Here is a 25,048-nt window from a genome sequence, read left to right as displayed (position 1 = left end):
CTCAGGCAGGCATTGAATCACAAGTATAAACAAAACCAAGTGAGAAAAAAGGCACAAATTCGATTTTGTAACCCTCTGCCAGTCATTAGCAAATTGTATTTACCATATCACACAAACTCTGCTTCTGTCCATACACTGTGAGCTTCAGAATGAAGCAGTGACCCAGTCCTCCAGGGAGCTCCAGCCAAGCAGAACCAAATGCAGACTACATCCCATCAAGCAGAGCAACAAATGAGAACTCACTGAAGTTTAAGGGGAAACATGCCTTTTTCTGGGGAATCTGGCTTAATTCCAACATGTTGCTTTTGTCAAATGATTTATAGTAGTGAAAAAGAGATACTATCTGCTCAGTGTTCTCACCAGGACAGGATTGTTCCCTGCAGCAATTTTTGGATTGCAAAGGTAAAATAATGCAAGCCAAGACCAAAGGCTTGTCCCAGGTCCATTCCAGGGAGGAGCTCACACAAATGTGAACTGAACATCCTAACACTGAAATAAAACCTGACAAAGTAGGTTTGTGGGTTTTTTTGTCTGTAATTAAGAAAAAGAAAGTGATACAGAAAAGTGTGTGCAGGATGGATGAAGACAGCAGCAATCAGATCACTTTTTTTGAGGGTTTCATTGTGGTGTGCAATAGCAGCTTCACTAGAGATGGACAGACTATCAGCCTGAAAGCAAGAGATATTAATTAGGTTCAGGATGGATTTCAGATGGTTTTCAGTGCTTAAGACAATGTGTTGGCAGTAGCTGTAATATTAATGTAAATGGAAAGCTATAGATTTGGAAGGTGGTCAGCAATAATCTGGGGTGGGTTTATCCCCATTAAAGGAATAGGAAAGTTGAATAAATTGGACTAGAAAAGAAGACATTTTTAATAAAAGGAAGGGTGTACACAGCAAGGTGAACACTAGGTCAGCCTGCAACTGTTTTGAGGGCATAATGAGATGTTCACCTGAAACCAGGATAGAGCTCAAACAGCCAAGCTGTCTGCAGCAAATACAACTTGAGATAATTCTTTTGTCTTTTTTAGAGTCTAAGTTTATATAACACTATACCTTAAAAAGTCTCAGGATGGGTTTAAAAATAAAAGAAAAAATATCAAGAGTAGTGATACTGTAGGAAGATAATGGACAGAGTCCTTCATTTACAAACAGATGTCCTCCAAATCCAAATAAATACATACAAAACCCTTAAGATGAAAGCTACTGAAGAATACAGCACTGCACATTATTCCACCCTGGATGTTTCCATGGGGTTTTGCAGCTGTCCTTAGCAAAACAAAGTATGAAATTGCAAGATACCTGTTTCCTAGACTATAGCTGGGGCTGCATCTGGCATCCACCACAACCCAGAGAAAGGCAGACTCTGTTCATACCATGTGCTTTGCTCAAGTGCCACTGTACTAAGCACATACTAAGCACATACTAAGCATATTTCCATGCACTTCACACACATCTAAGTGAGACAGCACAGCTGGTCATATTATGAGTGATGGGTGAGGTGTTTTACTGCTAAAGGAAAAGTTAACTGCTGGGTTCTGCTTTTCCCCCACTTGAGAGGAAAGGGTCAGCTACCTTTTGCATGGGCCACTACTGACTGTGAGGAAACTTGGAGGAACTTAATCAGCTTTGGCTTGATTCAGTCAAATTTGCAGGAATGTATGTGGTTGTATCTATATAGTTACAAAGCTCTTAACAGGATGATTAGCAAACAACATATACTTGTGTGTCAGTTCATGAAGGAGGTTGACAAAAACCATAAATGTTACAGAAACAGGAAACAACAAAACATTAACTCAACCAAGAATATGGGTAGCTCAGAGAATGGCTTGCTGCATCCTAGAAGAGAAACAAGGGGAACAGGCACCTTACAAGCATTCCATAGCAGCAACCTGGCAGGTGCAGTGTCCACATAAAGCAAAGTTTTAGAACTTAAAGTTGCTCATGAAAGAGCCCAAGACCTCTTGTACTGTACCAATATAGGCAACACTCAGGACTGCCTTTTGATACTGGTGTCTTGCACTCACAGCCATGTTCAAAATTATGCTCAATGTTAAACATGTTTGTGGTTGCTATGAAGGCGTGAGGGACAGGCTGAAGGCTCAGTGACTAAATTCCCCATTAACTTTAAAGTCTTTCAAATATGAAACCACAGAATTATTTCATGAAGTGTGCAACCTTCTGCTTAAACTGGTCCTGGTGAACAAGAAGTAAAAAGTGGCAAATGCAGTTCCAGTTTCTGTGCAGAGATTGAGGAGATTAGGGAATTATACTCATTACCCTGACAAGAACTCCAGTATGGGTAGTAAAAGCTGAATGTTTTTGTACACAGTAACCTGATCTTAACCTGCAATGACCATAAGATTCTTCTTGTTATCACAGAAGATGGGGGGAACACATACAGCTAGAAAATATCTCTGCCCTTCTCCAAAGTGATAAAAGATTTATTTTCAGTTACATACATAGGTTCAGCAAATTGAAAAAGGAGCAGGTGAAGGAAGAAATTTTCATGGCACAGAGCCCAGAGCTAGACATTGAATATGTAAATTTTATTTTTGAAAATGTGGCAACAACAACCAAAACCACAAGACTATGTAAGATATTGTCTCATTTCAGTACAAAGATGATTGCCAGAGTAGGAGCTCAGAATGTGAAGCCACAGAAAATGATTGAGGCTACTAGCATGGTATTTTTCCAGGTTTCAGAAAACATAGGGAGGGAAAAAAAGGAAGGGGAAAAAAAAGAGGGGGAAAAAAAAAGAAGGGAAAAAAAAGAGGGAAAAAAAAAAGAGGGGGAAAAAAAAGAGGGGAAAAAAAAGAGGGGAAAAAAAAGAGGAAAAAACCCCCCACATTAAAAAAAGCACCTGGGATTTTGTTTAAACTACTAGAGAACCATTATGTATTGACATGTGTCTAAGTAATGCTAAGCATATACTATTGACCACCTGATTAGGATAGTGGAATGAAAAACAGCTGGAGGACTTCAAGAGTTTGTCAGAGGAGAAAACATAATGATAATGGGAGATACTAATTGCTGCCATATAGGCCAGCTAGATAACATGTCAAAGACAGATGCAAAGACTGTATTTTTATCCCTCATAAGTGAATAGTTCTTAGAATGAACACTCAGAAGAGCCTAGTGGAGGATGAACTCTTGATTTAACCACAAGTAGTACAGAGGAGGGAGTTTGAAATGTAATAGTGAACTGTTGCTTTGTCGTAATGAACACAATGTGCTCACATTCAATATTGCTGCCTGAGAGGAAGCAGTAACAAAGTACACTGCAGTGCAGTGTAACTTAAAAGGGAAATGAATATATTCTCTTTCAAAAGGGGATAAGTTTAGAATTCAGGAGAGTAATTGAGAAGAGTTTTAAAGTAACTGATGAAAGAACAAGAAGCTTGCAATTACATTGAAACCCCATATTTAAACTTTAAATATGCTACCACACAACATGTGCTAACAATAAGAAAATTATCTCCAAGCATGGCACAATTAAACAGCTGAGCAAAGGAGACATTTAGCAGCAAAAATGCATCCTTCAAAAAGTGTAAGTTATGGCCAAAGAAGAAATAAAGAAAATAACAAATTCTGCCAAGTTAAAGAAAAACAAGACAAAACAAACCCAATTCCACAAACCAACACGTTCACAGTTAGAGAAGCCAAAAGAGTTTTTAAACAGCAGCTTGCTAAACCCTGAAAGTTAATAACAAAAACATGATTTACTCAGTAGGAAGAAGCCTACAGGGAATCAAGAGACCAACATTTAGCTCTAAGAGAAGTCAAGAAGTATTACCTGGACTACAGTCTACTGTCACCACGGACAGCTGTGCACATCCAAACATTTTTTGCTAGTTATTGAGTATCCTACACCACCTCACAGGTAGCTGCAGGCTAGCAGGAATGAGTATGTGTATAATTTCCACAAAAAATTTGGGTCTAGCCTTGTAATTGCCTCACTCTGTTATGTGACTTCCAGCAGCCTAAGGAAAATTCTGCTGAAATAATCAGGTTGTGACTGATGGTTTCAGACTGGATTTCAGTTCCTTTCAACTTAGAGAAATTTTGCTAATATGTTACTTAAAAGTGAATAGGCAAATGGGAAGCAACAAGGTCTGAGGAATTAGCAACTAGTCAAAGCACCATGAAACTGAGGAAACAAATACAAGCCTGAGCCTAGTTTGTAGTTCTGGGGGGAGCTACTGCTTTATCAGCATGGAGATGTTTAGAGATGTTGATAGAGATGGGAATTAGGAGAACAGCTGTCCATAGCAGTAAGCAGTGTTGGCTGCTGTCACCTCTTCTCCCTGTTGCTATTGGCACTCCAGATTTACTGTCCTACTCTGACCTATTCCTTTTATCCAGGCCATTAATAGCATTGCCTTCTCTGGAGTCTGCCTTCAGCAGCATCCAGAGAACTCTGACATTAATTTTCCTCCAGTTACAATTCACAACCAGAGACATCCTGCAGGTCTCTTCACTCATGTGGAGTGAGTGTACAGAGCAATCTTGTCCACTGGTGAAAAGAGAGCAAAGTGGTGTTTAACTGCCCAGCAGCTGGGGCTTCAAAGACTGTAGCAGCTCAAGAATAGTCTGATTTACTTCCTCATGCATTGTACCATGTGTTTCCTCAAACATGGTATGATCTTCTCTTATACACTTAATGTGCAGGGTTCTTTTAAACCAATTTAGTACTTTACCTACATACTGAGTGTATCCCCAGGTCCTGGCAGTTCTATTAGACATTGCACAGTCTGCACACCTTTATTGCACAGCACCATGAATGTCCCATGTGCGCTTTTCGAGACTTTTGATGGTTTATAGACCATCTTGCTTGTTAGCTTTATCAAGCCATTTGAGTCATGCTGTCAAGCATACCCACTTTTGGGCTGCATGGCTAGAGCTGTAAAACTTCTGTTTTCTAAGCCTATGTAGCACTGCTTTGTTAAGCAAGTGGTATTCGGGAATTTGTCTGGCCCCAGGAGCTTGAAGAAGAGCTGCTTTATTTAGGGACAAGTTACAACTGTCTCTAGGTAACAGAGAAAGCATATTTTCTGCTGCTTCCCTACATATATCCTACCTCTAAAAATAAACTATTTAAAGATGCAGTTTCCAATACTCACCAGTTCACCTGGGAACAGAGCTTGTACACAGTATTGATATTGTACACAATTTCACAACCTTGTAACATCCATTGGCTAAGCCCTCTAGCTATATTCAATTTACTTTGCTTAGTGCTTTCATGTGGACTTGTGGGTCTTCCATGAATTAAGCCTGAAGATGTTAAATCCATTTGTCCTAGCAGTGTTATCTCTTAAGGCTCAGTCATCACCTAACCAGAATCTTCTGCAGTTAAACCAGAAACACCATGTCCTTTATCTCCCCTCTTCCATTTCTAGTAAAAGTTGCTCTCTCCCCAGAATTTTTTGATCGGCTGTGGCAACTTGTTTTGTAGGTTTCTCCCCTAGTTCTGGTATTTGCTGTGGTTGTACCAAGCCAAATCCCTAAAAGACTGGCAATCTGGAAAGCCCAGGGATGGTGCACCCCTGATCATGCTGGGAGGAAGAGGAATGCCTGGCATGAAGCCGCAGAGGCGAGGACACGTGGAAGCTGTCTGGGAGAACCTGGTCAGTAGGACTGGAGCAGGAAGTTGTGAAACACTGTGAATAGAACAGGTCATTGTAAGGACATAAAAAGGGATGACATGGTTAAGATATGTTGTGAGGAGGTGGGAGAAAGGGTGGTAAAAAAGGGCCCTGCATGGGTATTCTCAGGCGTTGGCTACAGAGGCACCAGGTGCAGCCTTGAGTAGAAACTGTGCTGTCTCTAGATCTACATGAGAAATAAAGAGCAAAAATTGTTTGATTATAGAAGTCTTTAGTTTCCTAGTGAATGCCAGGCAATAAACAGCATGAGAATAGCAGGGCTCTCTGACAAGACAGAAAGCAAATTTCCTTATCAATTCAATAAAATGTAAAACACAACATTATTCCTGCCATGATCTTAGTGCTTGTTGAGACTGCAAGAGAGCTGCAGAGAGGAGCAGGCACCCAGCACAGGCACAGCCTGCAAGGATAGGGGTGGGTAAAGAAGATACAGGAGTCAGCTGGAGTCAAAAACCCAGAAGTGGGGCTTACTCTGTTTCAGTAAAGGTGATTAGGGAAACACAGGGAGTGAAGAGATACCTAAAGAAACAGGAAGAAGTCAACAGAAATCATACTTAAGATGAGGCTGCCCATTTTTTAGATTAAGGCACTTGGTTGAGAGTTAAAGATGATGCGCTGTGAATCAAGAGAAACTGCTGCTGAATGTGAAGATGAGTTGCAAGTTTGGTAAGAAGATACGGGAGAGGCTGCCTAAGATGCATCAAAACCAAGCATGACCAGGCTGCAGGAAGGATATGGACCACAAATCTTGGGAATACATTTCAGGTTAGTAAATCTGTTGCTAATTTCAGAAGAGCCAAGTGTGACCTCCCAAAATGTGGAGGCAGCACGGGGCTGGGAGGGATTGCAAGTACTGAGAGAAGTAGCTCCTCATAGAGGAAGAAGGGGACCTTGACCTTGTCAAGGGATGGGGAAAGTAGGGTGAAATATTAACAGCAGAAAGGGAAAACTTAAAACACTTGAAGACCAGCAGGAAGGACATTTGCTGTAAAATGATGAAATGGAGGCACTGAAAGAATCAAAAGACCTTACTGCACTGAAAGATGAGTGTGAAGCTGCAGCATGATGCTTCAGTGAAAAAGAAAAAAAGGTATGATGCTAGTATGCATCAGACAAGTTATTTTTAGCAGAGACAGAAATATTACTGCTGTTGCGCAAAGCATTGTGAAGCTACTTCCAGAATTTCCTTGTAGCTCTGCATCCAGGAAGGATAAATTACTACTGCACAGAGAAAAAATACTTGGATACTGAGACAAACAAGAACCAGATGATCAAGATCTGCTAGAAGGGATTGTTCTTGCCAGAGAGAGGCTGAGAGAGGACAAACATATTTCTGAAGAAGCACTGAAAGAAAACAATGTTAGAGAAAATCTTTAAGATATGCAATCACAAAATAATAATATCACAAATCACAAAATATTAAATCACAAAAATTATGACTAAATTTAGATGGTGAATCGGAGAGTTTCTAGCCCTGCCAGGAGTGAAATTCTAGACCAGCCTTCCAAGTAATGGGGCAGGGAAACCCAGATTAATTTAAATTACAGTTTTATCAAACTCTCTCCATAGAAGTCTAAATGAAGGAGCCCTGGAGATTGGCAGTTCAGTCTGGGACACAGCTCCTGGCTGGCCAAAGAGTCAGCAGTGCTAAGGTAATTTGGAAGAGGGGCTGCTTCAACCCCAGGCTTCCAGGTTTCTGCTGGTCAGTGTGAAGAAGAATCGACAATCTCCCCTCCCGCCCCCCACCTTGTCCCCCTCTTTAATTGTCTTCTAAAAGTTTTCCTTCTTACAGAGCACTAAAGACAAGCTCTGGACCTCATGCATTGGTGCCCCCAGTGTCACGGTCCAAGAGGTCTGCTCACACATTAGGCTTAACGCTATTGCCAGATTAGGGTCAGGAGGGAATTTTCCTGGATTGATAGAAAAATTGTGATTGCAGGTTTCATGTGGTTTTGATTTGGGGGGGGAATATGTTGTTTCGGTTTGGTTGTAGGGTTTTTTCATTTCTCCAGGTTCATGTCTATTTCCTAGATGTTATGTAATGTTTCTCAATGTCATCACCAGGCTGTAGATGTGATGGTCCCTTAATCACCCTGCTTGCATCCTGTGGCATGTTGCAACTGCAGCTTTTTTGCCGAGGAGCCAGGGAGCATTTGCAGAGCCTGGTTGGTGGTGTGGGTGGAGCACATGTTCAGGTTAGAGGCAACCACGGAACATTCACTGCGTCTTTACTCAAAACTACAGGACACTTGACTACAAGGTTTCCCTGGAGGACAGTCCTAATGTGAACACAAGTACACAGGATGACTGCAAAAGTAGCTGTAAGGGAGATCATGGGAAATAACACTGGTGCTCAGCTGCACAGGCACAAACTTAAAGCACGCACAACCACTGTCTGGCCTCCAGGGCTTGCTTGGAGACAGGAAGGGATATGGGATGAGGGATGGGCAAGAGAGCACAGAGGCTACCAGAGCGAGGGAGCCCCGAATCTGCAGACTCTGGTGTAGGGGGTTGAGCATCCCTCCCAGTTTTCAGAGGCTCCTCTGAACCAGCATTTTCAGTGATCACAGCACCAAACTCCCATGGCCCCTCTCTGCAGGTACTGAAGCTGGGTACTGCTGTGAGGCTGCCAGCACAGGAGCACAGACCCCAACACAACACCAGCCTCTGCTTTGGGTCATGACCTCTGAGCCCTTGTGTGTGCTGAGTTGGCCTCCAACTCAAGGGCTGGTGGTCCCAAGGAAGGAAGGGGATGGGTGCAAAGAACAAGGAGCATTGCAGAGCCAGGTTCATGCCTGGCACTTCTCCCCACAGACATCCCTGTCAGCTCTCAGGATGAGCACATTGAACATATTAAACTGGATCTGAAGTGTGGAAGGTGCTTCCATCAGACTACTGCTGGCCCTCGGCCTTTTGCACATGGCGTCCAAACAGGTTTAACATGGAGAGGGAAAAAAAAATAATCCCTGTATATGTTCTTGTAGGAAGAAAGTTGGTTGTCCTACATGCACTGTGTATCTTGGGTGAAGCAGATTTTCTTCCAAGAGACTCCTCTCAGGAGCTGGGGTCCCTACAAAGCCCCAGCTCTACCCCTCACTTCTGGCATGCCTTTGGTATCCCCGCAAGTACTGCTGATGCTATCCTGCAAAGGCTTTGCATGAGCTGCATCCCAGCCTCTTTCAAACAGCACCTGCAAGCCACACAGCCACCAACAGGACTTACCTATTGATGTGCACAGAGGAGAGTCAAGGCATGGCTCTGCCTTGGGAGCTCCAGGTCCAAACTCCCAAGAGGGGCTGTCTGCAGTGCCACGGTGTGGTCTGGCTGGCACAGGGGAGGCACACAGAGCTGCCAGCTGTCAAGGAAGACGCCATCCATACATGCAACAACTCCAGCAAGAGCCAAAGGCAGGCATGTCCCATCTGCCTTAGAGCTCAAGAGATGCACTCTTGCTGTCCAGCTATCACAACACCTATACTCACCTCTGCAGCTGCAGGCTTGAGTGAGGAATGTGCTTGCTCCATGTATGGCCCCTCACTGCTGTCCCCTGTCCCTCTCCAGACAGCTCCCACGAGCACCCACACTGCCAGAGATCTGGCTGTGCACCGTGTCCTGCTCTCCTGCTTCCCCTCCGACACAGCACCTTTGCCACTAACTGGGCAGCAGGAAAACACCTTTCTGCAACTCTCACACCATGCACAGCGGACCTTAACTCAATAACCCCACAACACAGGGACAGGTTATTGCTAACGGAAACCATTAAACTGTAACACGGGGGATAGAGCCAGCCTCAAACACTTGAAAGATTTATAGGGCACAACAGCAGGGTGTTAATTCTTTTGGCAACACAAATGCTTTCACACCCCCTGGCTTTCTTCACTCACAAGAATGAGTAGAGGGGATCATGTGCAGCCCAGCCCCAGGAACACCAGCACACAGCTGTGTTGGTGTCACTGACAGCAGCACACACATTTGGGGTGATGCTGCACTCACAGGGATGCCCAAATGCACACCTCAGGTCCATGGGGTCACAGGTATTTTTCTGACAGGGGGCATCCCCCACTCCCAACTCCAGCTTTCCTGTGGCATTTCCAGCTCCTGTGTGCCTCCACAGATAATGTAGAGGTTCAAGGAAAGACTGTGAAGAAACTTTGAGACCAGCTAAAGCAATTGGAGAAGGTAACACAGCTTTTGGGCTCATGAGTCCTTCTTCAGCCCTGAACCAGCCTACAGCTTGCAGGTATTTTTGCAGCTGAATGAACAGGTGCTCTTCCCTGCAACACTCTTACTTGGATCCACATGCCCCCAGTGCTCCTGTGGCAGCTCAGGGAGCAAGGAGATACTTGTCAGCACAGTGATCAGCCCAGTAGCCTTGAGCTGGAGAGGGGCTGCACATGTGCAGCAGAAAAAGGAGACCCAAAAAAGGTAACTCCCTGCTGGTCACTTACTTTCACGCCCTCCTGCCCAGCTGACATCCATCCCCAAGCAGAGCTACATTACTGATTAACAGCCCCCTGCCCACCTCACCCCACCCTGCTCACACTTGTCTGCAGCTGCCTCCTTAGACTCTTTCTTGTGCAAAGTCCAGGGCCAGACAGGACAGGACGAGATGGGAGCTTGTCCCAGGGGTTCAGCCTCCTGGCAGCCTCACCACACTCCACATACCTGGGGTACTGCAGAGGCCTCACTGGGCTGAGCTACAGAGGGACATGAGTCACCCAGTGCACAGGCAGGAGCAGGAGCATCCCTCTCCATCCAAGGCAGCAGAGAAGGCATAGATGGACTCCAACCACTGTGCTACTCCCAGGTCATCAGATTGCTGCAGCACACCCCAGGCATACTTCAGAAGGGGCCTGAGCATGATCCAATTGGCAGCATCAGCTTGGCTGAACCCCTTCTCTGTGTCACACCCACTGGAACACACCCCACCTTGGGTTTATGGCTGCTATTCCCCTCTGCTCCCCTACCAGAAGAGTGGGTGCTCCCTCCATACAGCCAAGGGTCTCGAGGGGGTACTTTGACCAGCCCCCTCCCACCCTAGGCACTGCAAGAAGCCCTGGCAGGGTACAGCCCCTGCCTGTCCTTTCTCTCCACTCCCCCCCAGTTCTGCAGAGCCCAGCCAGGTAGCTGCAGGATCCCCCACCCCAGGGTATGCTAAGAGGGGGCTCAACTGGGCAACACTACAGCCTGCCTGAGCCTGTCCCAGTTGTGAAGCCAGGGTGCTCAATGCCATCTCAGGGTTCCCAGACAGTGCTGCTAGCTCATCCCTACTCCAGTGCTGGGGATCCCTGGGTTTGTTCCAGCCAAGGAGCAGCCTGTGGTATGAGATTTCTCTGGCTGGTGGCACAGGAGCAGCTGTCACTGCTTGCTCAGGGAAAGGTGCATGCAGCAGGACAAAGCCCACTCCATTGTGTGCTGCCTGGGACCACCCTTCTCCACAAGGCCCTGCACATGGCAAAGCCTGGAAGGGCAACCTGCATCACCTTCCCATCACTGTCCTTCCTCTGCAAAGCACCACCCTGCTGCAGATGCCTGTGACTTCTCTGCAGTCACACCAACATTTCTCTCTTGGGGACACCCAGAGATAAAGAGATCCCTCTCCCTCTGGCAAGATGAAGCAAAAGCAACCAGCAGGCTCAAAGAGGGCAGGCAGAAGCCTCGGTTGAGCACATTGCTCTTAGAGCAGACAGACCCCTGTCTGTGCTCCTGGCAGGGGCCAAAACCCCCTTGTGTGCTAGCTGGCAGCGGGGAGAGGCGGTGGAGGAGGATCTTTCACTGCCCCTCCGTGGCCACCACGGGAGGTGCACGTGGCCCCAAAACCCAACCCAGCACCTTATGTGCCGAGTCCTCGATCCAGCAGAGCCTGAGAAATGGTCAGAGGGGTCCATGCTGCCTGTCCTCAAGGGGGCATTCACCCCGTGCCAGCCATTTGGGGGCAGCCACAGGCCCTTCAGAGGGGCTTGGTGACCCCAGTCCTGCCCCACTTCCCACTGACACCCCACTCTTTCACCCAGTCCACAACCTGTGCTATATTTCATGGGGCCAAACACCAGCACAGAGTCCCCAAGGGGTCACAGCCCGAGCCAGAGTGAAGGAGGAGACAAAGGAGCAGTGCTGTTTGGGCACCCACATTTATTACATGGCTGGGACAAGCCTGGAGCTGCCACTCACCCGGGCCCCTCCAGTCGAAGGCAAATGACCCGTCCTCCTTAAATACTAGTTATAAAACAGATTTCTTTTTTTTCCTTTTTCTTTTTCTTAAAAACCCCATCTCTCACTCCATACTTTTTTTGTCTTTTGTATTTTGAGTATAAAAGTGGGGGGCGGGCACTCCGCCTCGCCTGCTGCTACCTCTGCAGGCTGCGCTGTGCCTGCCGCAGCAGCGTGTCGAAGTCCAGGGAGTCAAACTTGCTCTTGACTGGGGTTGGGTCGAAATCCTCTCGGTTTGAGTCTGGAAGACACAGGGAGAGGCTGCCTTGAGCCGCAGGAACACCAGCACGGTGCTGGCCATCCCTGCAGTGACTCCTTCTCATCTTGCTTCAGGCACCAAGCTCTAGACCCAGAGCTCCTGATGGAGGACTAGACCTGGCCTCCATCACGGTGCTGGAGGGACGGGGAGCCCCTGTGCAATCTGCCTTCCAGGCAAGACTATCCCTGGTAGTGGCCCTGACCAGCCAAGCCATCCAAGGATGGAGACGCCCCAACACCTCTGGGAAGGAGATTTGATCCAGGTTGCCCCCCCTCCCTGAGCTTGGGGGCTGCACGACTCACCCAAGTCAGCATAGTTCCTCCTGCAGAACTGCCGGCGGCCGCCGAAGCAGAGGTCGAAGGGCTGCTCGTCCGGGCGCCGCAGCTTTTGCCCACTCTCGATGGCAGCAAAGGCTTCCTCGGCATAACGGTAGGTGACAAAGCCATAGTTGTCCCTGGAGCAGGAGAAGAAAGGAGATCAGCAGCAACTCGGTACTAGTTCCCCATTGGTCTGCACTGTCCCCTGGAGGAATGGGAAGGAGAGGAGCCATCCTTGGGCTGCCTCATGTCCCTGCAGCTCTTACCCCTCAGAGCGGAAGTGTAGGGTGCACTCCTCAATGTCCCCAAACACGGAGAAGCGGTGCCGCAGCTCCGACCGTGTCATCCTGCTGGGAATCTTGCCAATGAACACAACCCGCCGCTCCTCCTGCAGGCAGAGATGCACCACCCGTGAGATGGGAATGGGGACACTTGGCACCTCCAAGCCCTCCTGGTGAGCAAGACTCCTGGCACAGAGCACCCACCCTGCAGCACCACCCACCACACCATGCCCTGGCCAGAGCCTCCCAGCAATGTTGCCTGGCACACTTCCTAAAGCAATGGAAGGGCCGGGCAGCCCCAAATCTCCAGCCCCAGCTTCCCAGCTCTCCAGCACTCACTATTGCACGTTCCTTCTGGAGGATCCTCTGCCTTTGGTAGTGGTCCTGCGCATCATAACTGTATCTGGCAGAGCAGAAATCAGACACATAAGCTACAGCATCAAGGGGGTGGGAGGAGAAAGTGATCCCAGAAATGAGGGAGATATTGCAGGAGTGGGTACACCCCTGCCCGAGACACAGGAGGCCAGGAGATGAGTCGGAGGGAGTTTACATCCCTGCAGCATGGCTACACTCACCTTCTCCGCCTGTTACTCCTCCTGCGGGGTGAAGGGGAGTGTGATCGTGACTGGCTGCGGGATGTAGACCTGGACGAGTAGGAGGATGTTGATGATGATGATGAGGACCTGTCCCGAGACCTACCATATGACCCACAACTGGAGCGGGAGGAGGAGCTGTGGGAACACCTTGAGCGGTATCTGGAGAATGGAGAGACACAGCTCAGTGACAACCCTCCTCATGACCAGCACTACAGGGCTCTGGAGAAAAAAAAAATCTCCATCCTCCCAGAGGTACCCAGCATACCACTCATACAGGACCTAACCCCAGGGTGAGATGGGCTATGGAAACCGCTGCCCAAGTTTGCTGGTCAGTACTGCCACTACAGAGATGTTGCTCCACTCAGCTCCAAACACCACAGCAAAACAGGAGCAGGTTCACACCAGGCACAGCTTCTGAAGAGCTAGAAATAGTCAAAGGGGAACCATGCAGCATATGGCCACGACTGGGTAAGGGCCCAGAGGAGGTGCTGGGGCTGCCATGCTGAGCTCCACTAGGTGCACAGGATAACACTGGAGCCATCACATCTATGTTGAATGGAAGCAATCTTCAACAGTCATGTGAATTGAAAATGAGCTTGCCTCCAAATAACCCAAGGACACGGCTGGGCTTCTGTGCCCACATCCTTCTGGCCAGAAAAGTGTCTCTGGAAGGTCCAGGCACAGCTTAAGGAAAGCAGGACTGAAAGCCCTCTGGGATTCAAGCTGTGCTGCCTCCAGCCAGCAGCAGAGTTCCTCTCTAAACATGTTGCTCACAGGTGGTCCCTACCACAGGCAAATCCAGGCCTCAAGCGGGGTGTGCTCCTATCACTGCCTGCCCTGGAGGACAACAGGTCAGGACGACACAGCCTGTGGGGACATTTCCCTGCATAGGGACAGCTGCATTTGCCAGAAAGCCAAGCCAGACAGGGCAAGTCCCTGAGCTGCACAGCCCTGGGATACTGCACTATGTACACACCCCTCCAGCCTCCACACCTATTGTCCAACAATGGAAGGGCCCTGGTTGGACAAGCCACTCATGCCAGTGGCCTGGGATGTCTCCAGAACTGGCTTAACATCCAGGGAAGGGTGGATGAGGGATCTCTTGCCAGCTCCTGTGTTTCTCACCCCAGCTGGGACAGGCTGTGCTTCACTCAGGTGCAAGAGGACTCCAAAAGAAAGGCATTCTGCAAGAGACCAAGCTGCCCCACTTTCCTATGCTGCCACCTCCATAGGGAGTGCAGGGAATCCCCAAGGCAGCCAGGCCAGACAGGTTTTTCTCTGCTTGCCTCCAGCAGCTCCCTTGAGGGCTCCATTGTAGCTCCTCTCATTTCTACACCCCAGATTGCACCAGTCCTACAGCACAAACACCAACACCTGCGATAATACCCCCAAAAAAGGATCCAAAAGCCAATGTGCAGCCAATTGTTTGTACCACAGTGTTCTTGGAGGGGTCAGGAAGTGTGGCTCAGCAGGAACACCTGCCCAGTCATGGGGTTTGGCCAGGCACCCATTGGCAGGGTGTTGCAGCAGCTCCCCCATTCTTCATGAGCCAGGCACCTCCTCAGAAGGACCACAAAGACAATAGGATCAAACACAGACATGAAGTAGGTCTGTACAGGTGTCTGGGCACCCTGGAAAAAGATCAGCCAATTATCCACAGAACAAGCAGACATACGCTCCACCACTTACCTTCGCCACCGCTTGGGCGGTGGGGAGAATGACCGTGACCGCGATCGGGAAGACGAGGATGAAGATGAAGATGAGGACTCACTAGCTCCATCTGAACTGGAGCTGAAAGAGCGGCTGGCACGGCTCTGGCCAGCCCTCCAGCTGCTGGCAGAGGGGCTGGGGGAGTCCCGGGGTCTACGATAGCAGCGCAGGGACCTCTTAACAGTAGCACTGCTGGGCTGGGAACTGGGAGTCCGCACCTCCTGGTCCCGGCATGGAGATGCAGCTGGAGACAGGAGCACTGAGGTGGGGGGACTGCTGCAGCCAGCAGTAGCCTTGTCAGGGACGCTAGTCCGATAATCCAGGGGGGCTTGGCAAGCCGTCCCCAAGGGCTCCTGGCTGGGCCCCACAGTGATGGTGGGAACTGGTGGGGTGGGCTCAGCCTGATCCAGCGTCCGTTTGGTTAAGGAGGAGATGGGTTTGATAGTGATGTCCCGGTGGTGTTTGACGTTCCAGCGGGAGCCGCCCTCAGTGGGGGGCTGCATGCCAGGGCTGCTGCTGCTCTCTGGTTGTGCTGTATCTGGGATGCAGTAGTCATGGTCTCCCGAGCAGACATGGATAGGGGCTGAACCCACAGGGGCTGGGCTCTTCCCCTGGAGTTTGCTTAGAGGCAGTGGTTTGCCTTTCATCAGCTTGGCCATCTTCTGGGGCCCTTCCTGGGGCACAGACCCGGGTGACTTGGTCTTGGCCAGCAGTGAGACAGCAGGCAATGGCTTCCAGAGCTGGTGGGGAGGTGTTGCTGGGGGAGTGAGGCCTGCAGGAGCACCAGAGAGGTTTCAAGGGTAGCCCTTTACTGCAATCCACCCAGGGCTCCTTCTCCCTGCCCACCTGCCCTCAAGTTCTGTGGTCTCCCCCAGACCCACAGCACTCCCTGTCCAGACATGATAGGCTCCCTTGTCTCACCCCAGGCATTACCTGCCACATTGGCCAGCTCAGAGGCTTGCAGGCTGTCCAGGGGCTTCCTGTCCTGCTGGGTCTCAGGACTGAGAAGGGGAAAGAAGCTCTGTCAAACACAGCAGCCAAAGCCGAGCCCCAGCCCCCATGCCTAGGGCAGTTGCCAGAATTGCTGCCCTGTCCAGAGAGGGGGAACACAGGATCCATGACAGCTGCAAGGCTGGAGCTTGTACAGCCCAGTCATGCCCTTCACTGCTCCCCCAAATATTCAGTGCCAGCCCATGCCCCCAGTGAAGGCAGGACTCTGCCCTCTTCAAAGATCCACACTGGGGCACTGCCTGCACAGCCCTCAGTACTCACCCAGAGTTCCCCACTGGCCGCCTCTCCATGGGGGGCTGCACAGAAACCTCCGCCTTCTTGCCTGAAAAGAGTAGATGGGTGAAGGTGGCAAGAAGCTGGGCTGGAGGGGCAGGGGGGAGACACAGAGCAGCCAAGGCACAGCTAGTGGGAAGTTTCACAATGCTCCAACCCAGCTCCTTGCAGAGAGCTGCTGCAAGTTCTCTTTCCTTCCCAGGCTCTTCACCACCCCCCTGGCCACCCCAGGGACCCTTGGCCACTTTCACAGGCCAGGAAAGAGATAGGGCAGATACACCCCAAGGACAAGGCACCCATGAAGGTTAACACCAGCCCACAGGCAGCAGCATCCCAGCACCTCTGCTCCCACCCCAACTTGGGGAGACAAGTGTGGCATGAAGAGAGCCCCATGGTGATGGCACAGCACATTGCAATCGCACCTTCAGACTTCTCAAACTGCTCCAGCAGGCTGGACAGGTCCGTGGCTTCAATCCCTGGGACAGGGAGAAAATATGGCAAATAAGTCCAGCTGAAACCTTCCCAGCACCATGGGGATACACCCCAGCCCCATCCTCCCTCTGTGTCAGCACTCCACAGTGCAGCAACAGAGCCTAGAGCAGCTCTGCATTTCCCACAGCAAGGACAGGAGGACCTGACTCTGCAGCCCCAGAAGGCACCAGCTTGGGCACATCCAGACCAGCTACTGGAGGAAACATTTTGGCAGAGCACTGGAAAGAGCCTGCAAGCCTGCAGGCACAACTTTACCACCCTCACCCTCAGTAGTGCCAGGAACCAGTCCCACTACCTGTGGCTGCCAGCAGCACAGGAGCTCTGCCTACTGGTGATGCTCACCCAGAGCCCTATAGCTCTCCTGCTCACCAATCTCACTGATGAAGGCTTGAACGATGTCCTTGCTGTTGTCATTGGGCTGTGCTGGGCTCAGGAGTGGCTGGTGCCTCCATGGTCGTGCAGCAGGTGCCTTGGTTGATAGGCAGCTCTCTCGACCCCGTTTTGGTTGTGGTGCTGCAGCCTGAGAGACGGATTTCTGGCCAGGCAGCTCCTGCCTAAGAGCTGCCTTGGGTTCTGGAAGGGCTTTCTCCACTGCCTCCTTGTCCAGCCCTGCAGCCTCCTCCATGGGGTGGGTGCCAGGGGAGTCCCCAGCCATGCCAGTGGCAGGAGACACCTCCCCAGGGTAATTCATGGCAGCTGGGGAAGCCTGTGGGAGAAGGGTGGAGGCCACAGCAGGGGTCTCCTCTGGAGGTTGGGTAGGGGCAACCTGGAGAGTTGCCGTTTGCTGAGCTGGCCTTTCAGGGGGGACCCTGCTGGGCAGGGCAGCAACAGCCGATGGGGTTGCCAGAGGTTGCGCAGGACCTGGAAGGGCCTTAGGAAGAGAGCTCTCCCTGGCCAGCTGTGCCTGCCTCCTGGGGTCTGAAACCCTGCTGGACACCGGCCTGGCCAGGCCACCTGCAGCCCCCACCTCGCTAGCCGGTGGCTGGCTGTGGAAGGCCGACAGCTCCGGGCAGCCAAGTGCCAGGGCAGCAGGAGGCTGCCCGCACAGAAGGGCTGTGCTGGTGTGGCCACCAGCTGGAAAGGCAGCAGCACCCTGCAGCCCTGCTCCAGTGTCTCCATATCCCAGGGGAGGCACCGGCGGTGGCACGGGGATTCCTGGCCAGTAGGGTGGCGGTGCCCACCCCACTGGGGCATAGGCACCACCAGGGCCAAAGGGAGGCGGGGGCGGCATGGCTGGCGGGGGCCAGGCCATGGCTGGGGGCGGGAGGGCAGGCACCATGTGAAAAGTACTGGGGGGGACAGTGGTGGGCGGCGGGGGCAAACCATGGCAGCCCAAGGGCTGCGGGCTGAAGCAGGGCCAGGAAGGCACTGGTGGGTAAAGGGCATAAGCACCAGTGGAGGTTGGTGGCATCCCAGTGGGGGCCGTGTTTGGTGTGACAAAAGGCATTGGTGTTGATGGAGGTGGTGGAGCTGTAGCAGGTGGCACAGCTGTGGCAGGTGCTGGAACTGAAGCCTGAGCAGCAGGAACTTTGCCAGCTGGAAAAGGGACAGCAGCAGGGCTGTCAGGTTTCTCTGGCCTCTTCTGAGCACCAGCTGCTTCAGTGGCAGGGTGCATGGGTGACACCAGGCAGGGGATCTCTGCCAGCTCTGTTGGAGGCTCAGGGATGCTGGGCCACTTGCTGGCCGCTTGCTTCTCTCCATCCTTCCTGCTGCCCGGGCTGGGCTGGCGGTGCAGCATGCGGATGCGGTATTCCCGCAGGCTCAGGGCCTTGGGCTTGGCTTCCTTGGGCAGGCTCTTGCTTGACTCTGCTGCTGGCAGGCTTTGGAGGGGCTCCAGCCCTAGGTCTTGCTCTGGGAGTGAAGAAGCAGACTCCAAGACCCCACTATCCTGTCTGGCAGCAAGCTTTGCATTCCCCTCACCCTCAGCTGGGTCTGCTGGGCCAGGATCTGCCACTGCTGCCTGCTCCTCCACATTTGATGCAGTCTCCGCCAGAGGCACTGTGGTCTCAGCCTTCTCCAGGGCCACACTCACACTTTCTGGCACTGGCTCCTTCTGTGGCTCCTGCTGCACTTTCTTGGGCAGGGAGGCCCCCACCATGCTCTGGGGCCTGCCCTGGGACTTCGACGCTTGCTCAGCGTGAAGTTCCACTTTTCCCTCCTTACGTGCTCGCTCCAGCTGCCGTGCCAGGAAGTCCGAGACCTGGACACTGGGATGAGCTGCTCGCTGCTGGCTGGCAAATGGCTGTCCTGGGGGCTGCCCAGAGCTGGCTGAGTGGAGGCAGTGGGCCCCACAGTCCCTGCCTGGCTTGGCCTGATTGCGGTGGTCCTCCTCTGCTTTCTTTTTCCGACTCTTCCTTGCTCTCTCACAGCCACGTCCTTTCTCAGGGCGCTCACGTTTGCCGCTCACTGGAGCCTCTGTGCTGCGCCGTGAGCTGCTGTCAGGACTCCAGGCTCCAGGCACTGCTGTGTCCGGTTGGGACTTGCTCTCTGGTGTACTGCTGAAGGGCTCCTTCCCTGGTGGTTTCTCTTTCTTCTCCTCCACCCCATTTTCCCAGGATGGAGCTCCTGGCATCTCCTCTTGGTCTACTGGGACAGACTCCCCTGTACCCTCCTCTGCTCCCAGAAGTTGGGACTCCATATCAGGTAAGTTGGGGGCCAGCGGCTGCAGAACTACAGGGATCTCCACACTCTCCCCCTCGCCAGGCACAATTTCCAGCAAGACAGGACCATTCAGGAGCTCCTTGGCCACAGGCTCAGTCTCAGGGTCCAGGCACACAGTGAAGGTGGGCAGGCAGTATGGGTGCATGGACTTCACCAGCTCACTCAGGGACACGTCACCCGTGTTGATGATGCAGGGGTCTTCATGATCCTGAAGCATGGCCCCAGCCCCGACCCTGGTCATGCAGAACTCTCCAGCCTCCATGCTGCTGTCTAGCTCCAAGCTCAAGGCAGTCTCCTCCTCCTCTTCCTCCCCATCACTGCGCTGTGGCATGGGCTGCTCTCGGGCCCAATGCCTGCCTAACTTCCTCTCCACCCTTGGGGTGCTGCAAACTTGCTTCTTTGGCAGTGCCAGGTCCTCAAGGCTGTGAGTAGCACCATCCCAAGCCAGGTCTGTGTCAGTCTGGGAAAGGGAACCAGTGCAAGTGTCACCTCCCAGGTTTTCAACAGACCCCCCTCCAGTCATACGGTGCTGCTGCTGCAACTCTGCAGCAAAACTCCCAGGCACACAGGAAGGGGGGGGGGCACCCACAGCATCCCCAGTCCCACAACAGCCACCAGACGAGGCAAGCCCCTGCTCCCACTGCCCTGCAAAAGCATTGCTTCTGGGCAACGATGCCTGTGCCAGGCAGGCAGACAGGGGTGAAAGGGCAGCAGCAGGGACACAGGTAGCCTAGCACCACTCAAATGCCACTCTCTGAGCTTCCCCTGCTCACCTTTCCAATCACAGAGACGCTGCTGCTGCTCAGTGGCCTGAGAGATTTGGGAGGCTCCAGAGCAGGGCTTTCGCATTCCAGCGATGGACGGGATAAGCTGAGAAACTTCTGAAACTGGAGAGATGGACAGAGAATAAGGCAGCAGCAGGTTTCTGCTGCCAGAAGGGACAGACCACCCCTAGCCCCACCATTGTATGTCACCCCACAGAACCTGGGAGCAAGCTCAGACCCTGTTTCACCCACAGCACATGCAGCCCTGGCTGGTTGAGAAGGAGAAGGCACACTGTTCCCTAGAGCCTTTGGAACATCTGTCTCTACACCAGGACCCAAGGTAAAGGCATGACCCCTAAGCCCACACCAGTGCCCCAGGGGTGTCCAGAGGTGCTCAGCCATTCTCTCATGTTGCTGGTCACAGGAACCACCCCAGATGGCTGGGAAGTAGGGTCCTACCAGCTCAAGACACCTCTGACAGAGCTCTGCCTGAGCATCTTCACACCTACTTCAGGGTCACACTGGTTCTGCCCCCAAACTTACTGAGGGATTCTCCCGCTCCCGAGGTGAGGTCAGCAGCTCCATGTCCATGATGGTGTCAAAGGGGGACAGAGTCTCATCATCTGTGCTGTCCAGGATCTCAGTGATGGCAGTCAGCAGGGACAGCTCATTCTGTGCATCCAGGCAGGCCTTGCTCTGCTGCAGGGCAGGGGTGGTTTCAGAGGGCAGTGGGCCACAGCCATAGGGCATACTGCTGCCATCCCCACACCCACCACAGGTGGAGCCAGACCAGCCACCACTTCCCATTCCCACCTCACTCATAGAGAAGTCCTCGATGATGGAAATCACAGAGGAGTCAAGATAGCTCTGCATGGTCCCCAGGATCTCTTCAGCCTCCAAGATGGTTTCTGCATCCAGCGATGTTAAGTTGAGGTCATCCTCCTCAAGGGAAAAGCACTGTCGGGGAGAACATGGAGCCAGGTAAACACTGTGCAAAGCACCACTATGAGTGCTGATCTCTACAGCACACATGGGCTCCTAACAGCCTGTGCTAACAGTGGCCCAGCTCACTGCTGCACCGCCAGCACCCCCTAAAGCATGAGGGACAGGTGGGACACAGCCGTGCTGGAGGTTGGAAGATGGCACAGGGGACCTTCCCACTTTGCTTTTTGGGAGAGTTTGGGCCAGTGTACCCTGCTGCACAAAGCCCTCTGCAACTTTCATCCTGAGAGCCTTCCAATTACCAGGGATGCCCCTACAATGAAAACTCCTGACTGATTTGCTCCACAACTGCAGGACTGGGAAAGCTGAATTAATAAATCCCCACCAATTCCCAGGCTCTGCCTGACACCATTTACCGCTTGTGCTGGACAGGGGACAGCAGGCTCCCCCCACCCCATGGACTGTCACTCACTCTGACTCTGGCTGTCAGAATTTCACATAAGCCCAAAAACATTAGGAAATTAATAACAAAAGTGCAGGAGTCAGCAACAGGGATGCAGCCAGCTGCCACTGCTGGGGCCCTACCTTGACACCCCTACTCTAGGCTACAAGAGGACATGGGCTGTGCTCACAATTTGGGACCAAACTGGCTTTTTTGCTGTTTTTCCTTCAAATTCCCAGGCCCATATCCTTTCCAGACCCCCAGCTAGCTCCAGAGATGTTTGGGTATCCCCCGATAACTTCAGAAATGTCTTTTATACCACACTCTGCTATGCCACACAGCCCAGCACTGCAAGGCAGCCAGGAAAAGTCAGACACCACGCAAGGGCAGGGGCCACAGCTCCCAGCTGAGCAGAGCCACTGGCAGACAGAAGGTACAGCTTCTGTCTGCCAGAAGCAAAGCAGCAGCACAGGCATGTCACCAGCACGAGACAGGATGAGAATTCCTGTTTGCTGATGGACTTAGGCAGAGATAACACACATAGGGAAGATAAGGGCACCAAGGACAGAGCCCTGGGAGAGCACACCTCCTTCCCAAAGCTGGCGGGGAGCAGGCAGCCGTACATTCTCCCTCCCACAGCAGCACAAGGAAAATTAGGCTAGGCTCTTGGAGACATGCATCTGATGCAGCTCACATGCGATTCTCACAGGTACCACAGTCTGCACAAGTCTAAACTCAGGCAGGACAAAATGCCACTGTCCTGTACAAGACCTTCCTGAACATTGACATCTGCACCAGAGAGTGGGTGCTTCACTAAAAAGGTGTTTCCTAAAATATGGGAACAGCAATGCCATGTGCCCAAACCACCAGTCCCTGGGGCTCTTCCAATCAGACAGAGCAGGCTCCTGCAGTCAGAGCACAGCCAGCAGCAACCCTGGTACAACCCCGCAGCACTGGCATCCAAGGACCAGGCTGGACATCAAAGTCAGGATGCCCACAACAATGCCCTGCAACCACCCAGCCCAAATTCCCCTAGCCTGTTACTGTGTGCCAACACAGCAGCAGCTAAGAGCAGAAGCCTGCAGTGCTCTGTAGCTCAGCAGGCAGCTCAGCAGCCTGGGCAGCCTCTCCCAAGGCTCTCTGTTCAGAAGCGGAGTCCATCAGTGACACTGGAGCCCCACTCCACCCTGCCATGCAGATCAGGCTATGGTTGTCCAGCATCTCCAGCCCCCTCCCTTGGCTTATGCTGGTTGCCAACCAGAGCCCGGCACAGAGCCCCACTGGCTGCCATCTGTGGCACAGACTGGTCAGTTCCCAGACAGTCCTTCTGGACATTCCAGGATAAGAGGGGAAACACATCCAGGCTTGCACACCCAGCACCATGCAGCCCTGAGTCAGCAGAGACAGCTGAAGGAGCTGGCAGGAGGGGTCTCATAGAACATCAGCACCTGAGGGATGTGGTGACTGGGTCCTCCCTGCCTGCTGATGGCAAGGGGGTTCCAGGGATGCCCACGGAGCTGCACAGCCCTGTCCATCTAGCCAGAGGGCTGGTTCTCTCCCTAAAGCCAGCATCTAATTAGAGGTTTGCAGCAGTGACCCACGCTGGACATTTTGAGGGAGGGAAAGAAAATCCTCCCACGCAAACGGCCTCTTCCCGCAGCTCGTGCCCACAGCCCAGGAGGGAGGGCGGGAAGACAGGCGATCTCTCAAGCCCTCCTCAAATCCTTTGACTCAGCGGCTTGCAACAAGGAGTCCCACAGCCATGAGTCACCGGCAAACGAGGCCGCATTCCCCCAGGACTCCCTTTGATCCACCTGGGGCCGGGCACCTCCTTCAACCCTGGCCCTTTACGAATTGGGGCGGGGGCACTAACCAGCCCAGCCTGCTCCAACATCTCTACTCCCTGCTCCTCCCGGCCAGAGCCCCCTGTCACCCCTGACTAAAGAGAGGAGAGAAGATGCCTCCAGGCCCAGAGCGAGCTTCGGGCACATGGAGGGCTGGGATCTGAGCCAACAGCACGACAGAGATGGCCAGAGTCTGGCCACCAGCTCCTACAACACCAACCTGAGCAGGGGATGCTGTGCTCACTGTTGTGGTACCTACAACCGAGGCCTCTGTGGGCAGCTGACCGGCAGAGCCACGCCGGCAAGTGGTGATGGGGACCCGTCCCAAACACAGGGCAGCCATCCTCCCCACAGAGCATCAGCTCCAGGCAAGAGGCCAAGGCAGCTCTCACCTGGCCGGAGCTGCCACCAAGGGCATGGTGCTGGCTACCCGTGGGGTGAGCCCGGGAGTCTGGGGGCTCCAGCCGCCTGGTACAGCACCAGCAGAGGATGCTCCGTGGAATCTTCAGCTATTTTCAGGAAGTGACAGGTGGGAAGGCACCTCTCCTCCCAAAAGCAGAGTGCTCCACCCGAGTTAAGGAACAAGATGGGGTCAGCGTCTTCCTACCAGGGCTCGAGATGGGGGAATCTCCCCCGCATCCCCCATTCCCCCCCTCGCCGGCCAGGCAGGAATTCCCTGGGAGGGGCAGGGAAAGTGGGGCTCCCCGAAATCCTAACCAACGCACAGATCAAGTGATCCAAGGTCCCGTCCAGGGGTGCTGCAACTCTGCACCCCCTCTCCCGACAACAGCGAACCCGTACACAGCCCCGGCAGGGTCCCACGGAGGCGACACCGGCGGTGGCAGCACCGTGCCCCAGAACTGCCCCAGAGCGGGAAAGGCTTTTCACAGGATAAACCCCTGGTTAACCCCGGAAAAGCCCTCGGCTTCAGCTCGGGGAAAATTCCCCCGCCCTAGAACACCCCGCGCCCATTCTCCGCTGGGAGCTCCGGCCACCGAAACCGACGGGTGTCCCAGACCACCACTCTCCCTCCGCTACAGGTGGCGGAGTGCGGCGCCGGGATGGAGGAAGCATAGAGGACGTGGGGACACCGAGCCGGCTCTCCCCGTGTCGGCACTCCCCGGGGTCTGGGTGTCATCTCCCGCGGGGCCGACGAGACCCCCGCCCCGACCCCTCGAATTCCCCGCGCCGATGCCGTCGGCACCCCACTGCAGAGAGAGAGCACCGTGCACCCCACTAAAACCGCGGAAGGGGCGCCCCCGGCCTGGGCAAAGCCCCGCCGCCGGCGCGGCAGGCCCGCTCCCGGCACACGTGGTGCCGCCGCCGCGGGAGCCGCCCCGGCCTCCACGTGTCACAGAGCGGCCCGCGGCTCCCCGCCGCCGCCTACCTGCAGAGGGCTGCCAGCGGGGAAGGGCGGCTCGCGCAGGCCTCCGCCGCCCGCCAGCCCTCGCGGAGTAGCCCCGGCAGCGGCTCCGGCGACCCCGACCCCGGCCCCGACCGTAGCAGGCACCGCTCCGCCCCGCAGCGCCGCCATCTTGGCGCCTCAGCTCCCACCGCGGCCAGTGCCGGGCGCGACACGTG

The 25,048-nt window shown here is 53.0% G+C and overlaps 1 protein-coding gene across 2 annotated transcripts; it reads right to left on the bottom strand.

Moving 5' to 3' along the window:
* Positions 1–11,780: 11,780 nt before the first annotated feature.
* Positions 11,781–25,048, bottom strand: PPRC1 (PPARG related coactivator 1). 2 transcript variants are annotated; one of them, XM_071748496.1, is made up of 14 exons: positions 24,855–25,048; positions 21,053–21,196; positions 20,783–20,935; positions 20,249–20,362; positions 17,184–19,935; positions 16,745–16,798; positions 16,311–16,371; positions 15,972–16,039; positions 15,018–15,810; positions 13,308–13,487; positions 13,072–13,135; positions 12,718–12,839; positions 12,437–12,588; positions 11,781–12,116 (listed from the first exon to the last, which is right to left on the bottom strand). In XM_071748496.1, the coding sequence occupies exons 1-14, from the start codon at positions 24,999–25,001 to the stop codon at positions 12,013–12,015; spliced, it is 4,908 nt and encodes a 1,635-aa protein (XP_071604597.1). In that variant the 5' UTR covers positions 25,002–25,048; the 3' UTR covers positions 11,781–12,012. The 2 variants fall into 2 exon arrangements, with proteins under 2 accessions (XP_071604597.1, XP_071604596.1); XM_071748495.1 differs by having other exon boundaries at positions 20,783–20,938; positions 24,855–25,047.

The sequence above is a fragment of the Heliangelus exortis genome, chromosome 7 (genome assembly GCF_036169615.1).
Source record: "Heliangelus exortis chromosome 7, bHelExo1.hap1, whole genome shotgun sequence".
Classification (NCBI taxonomy): Eukaryota; Metazoa; Chordata; class Aves; order Apodiformes; family Trochilidae; genus Heliangelus; species Heliangelus exortis.
The sequence above is the reverse complement of the archived record's forward strand: the minus strand, read 5'-3'. Positions and strand labels throughout refer to the sequence as shown.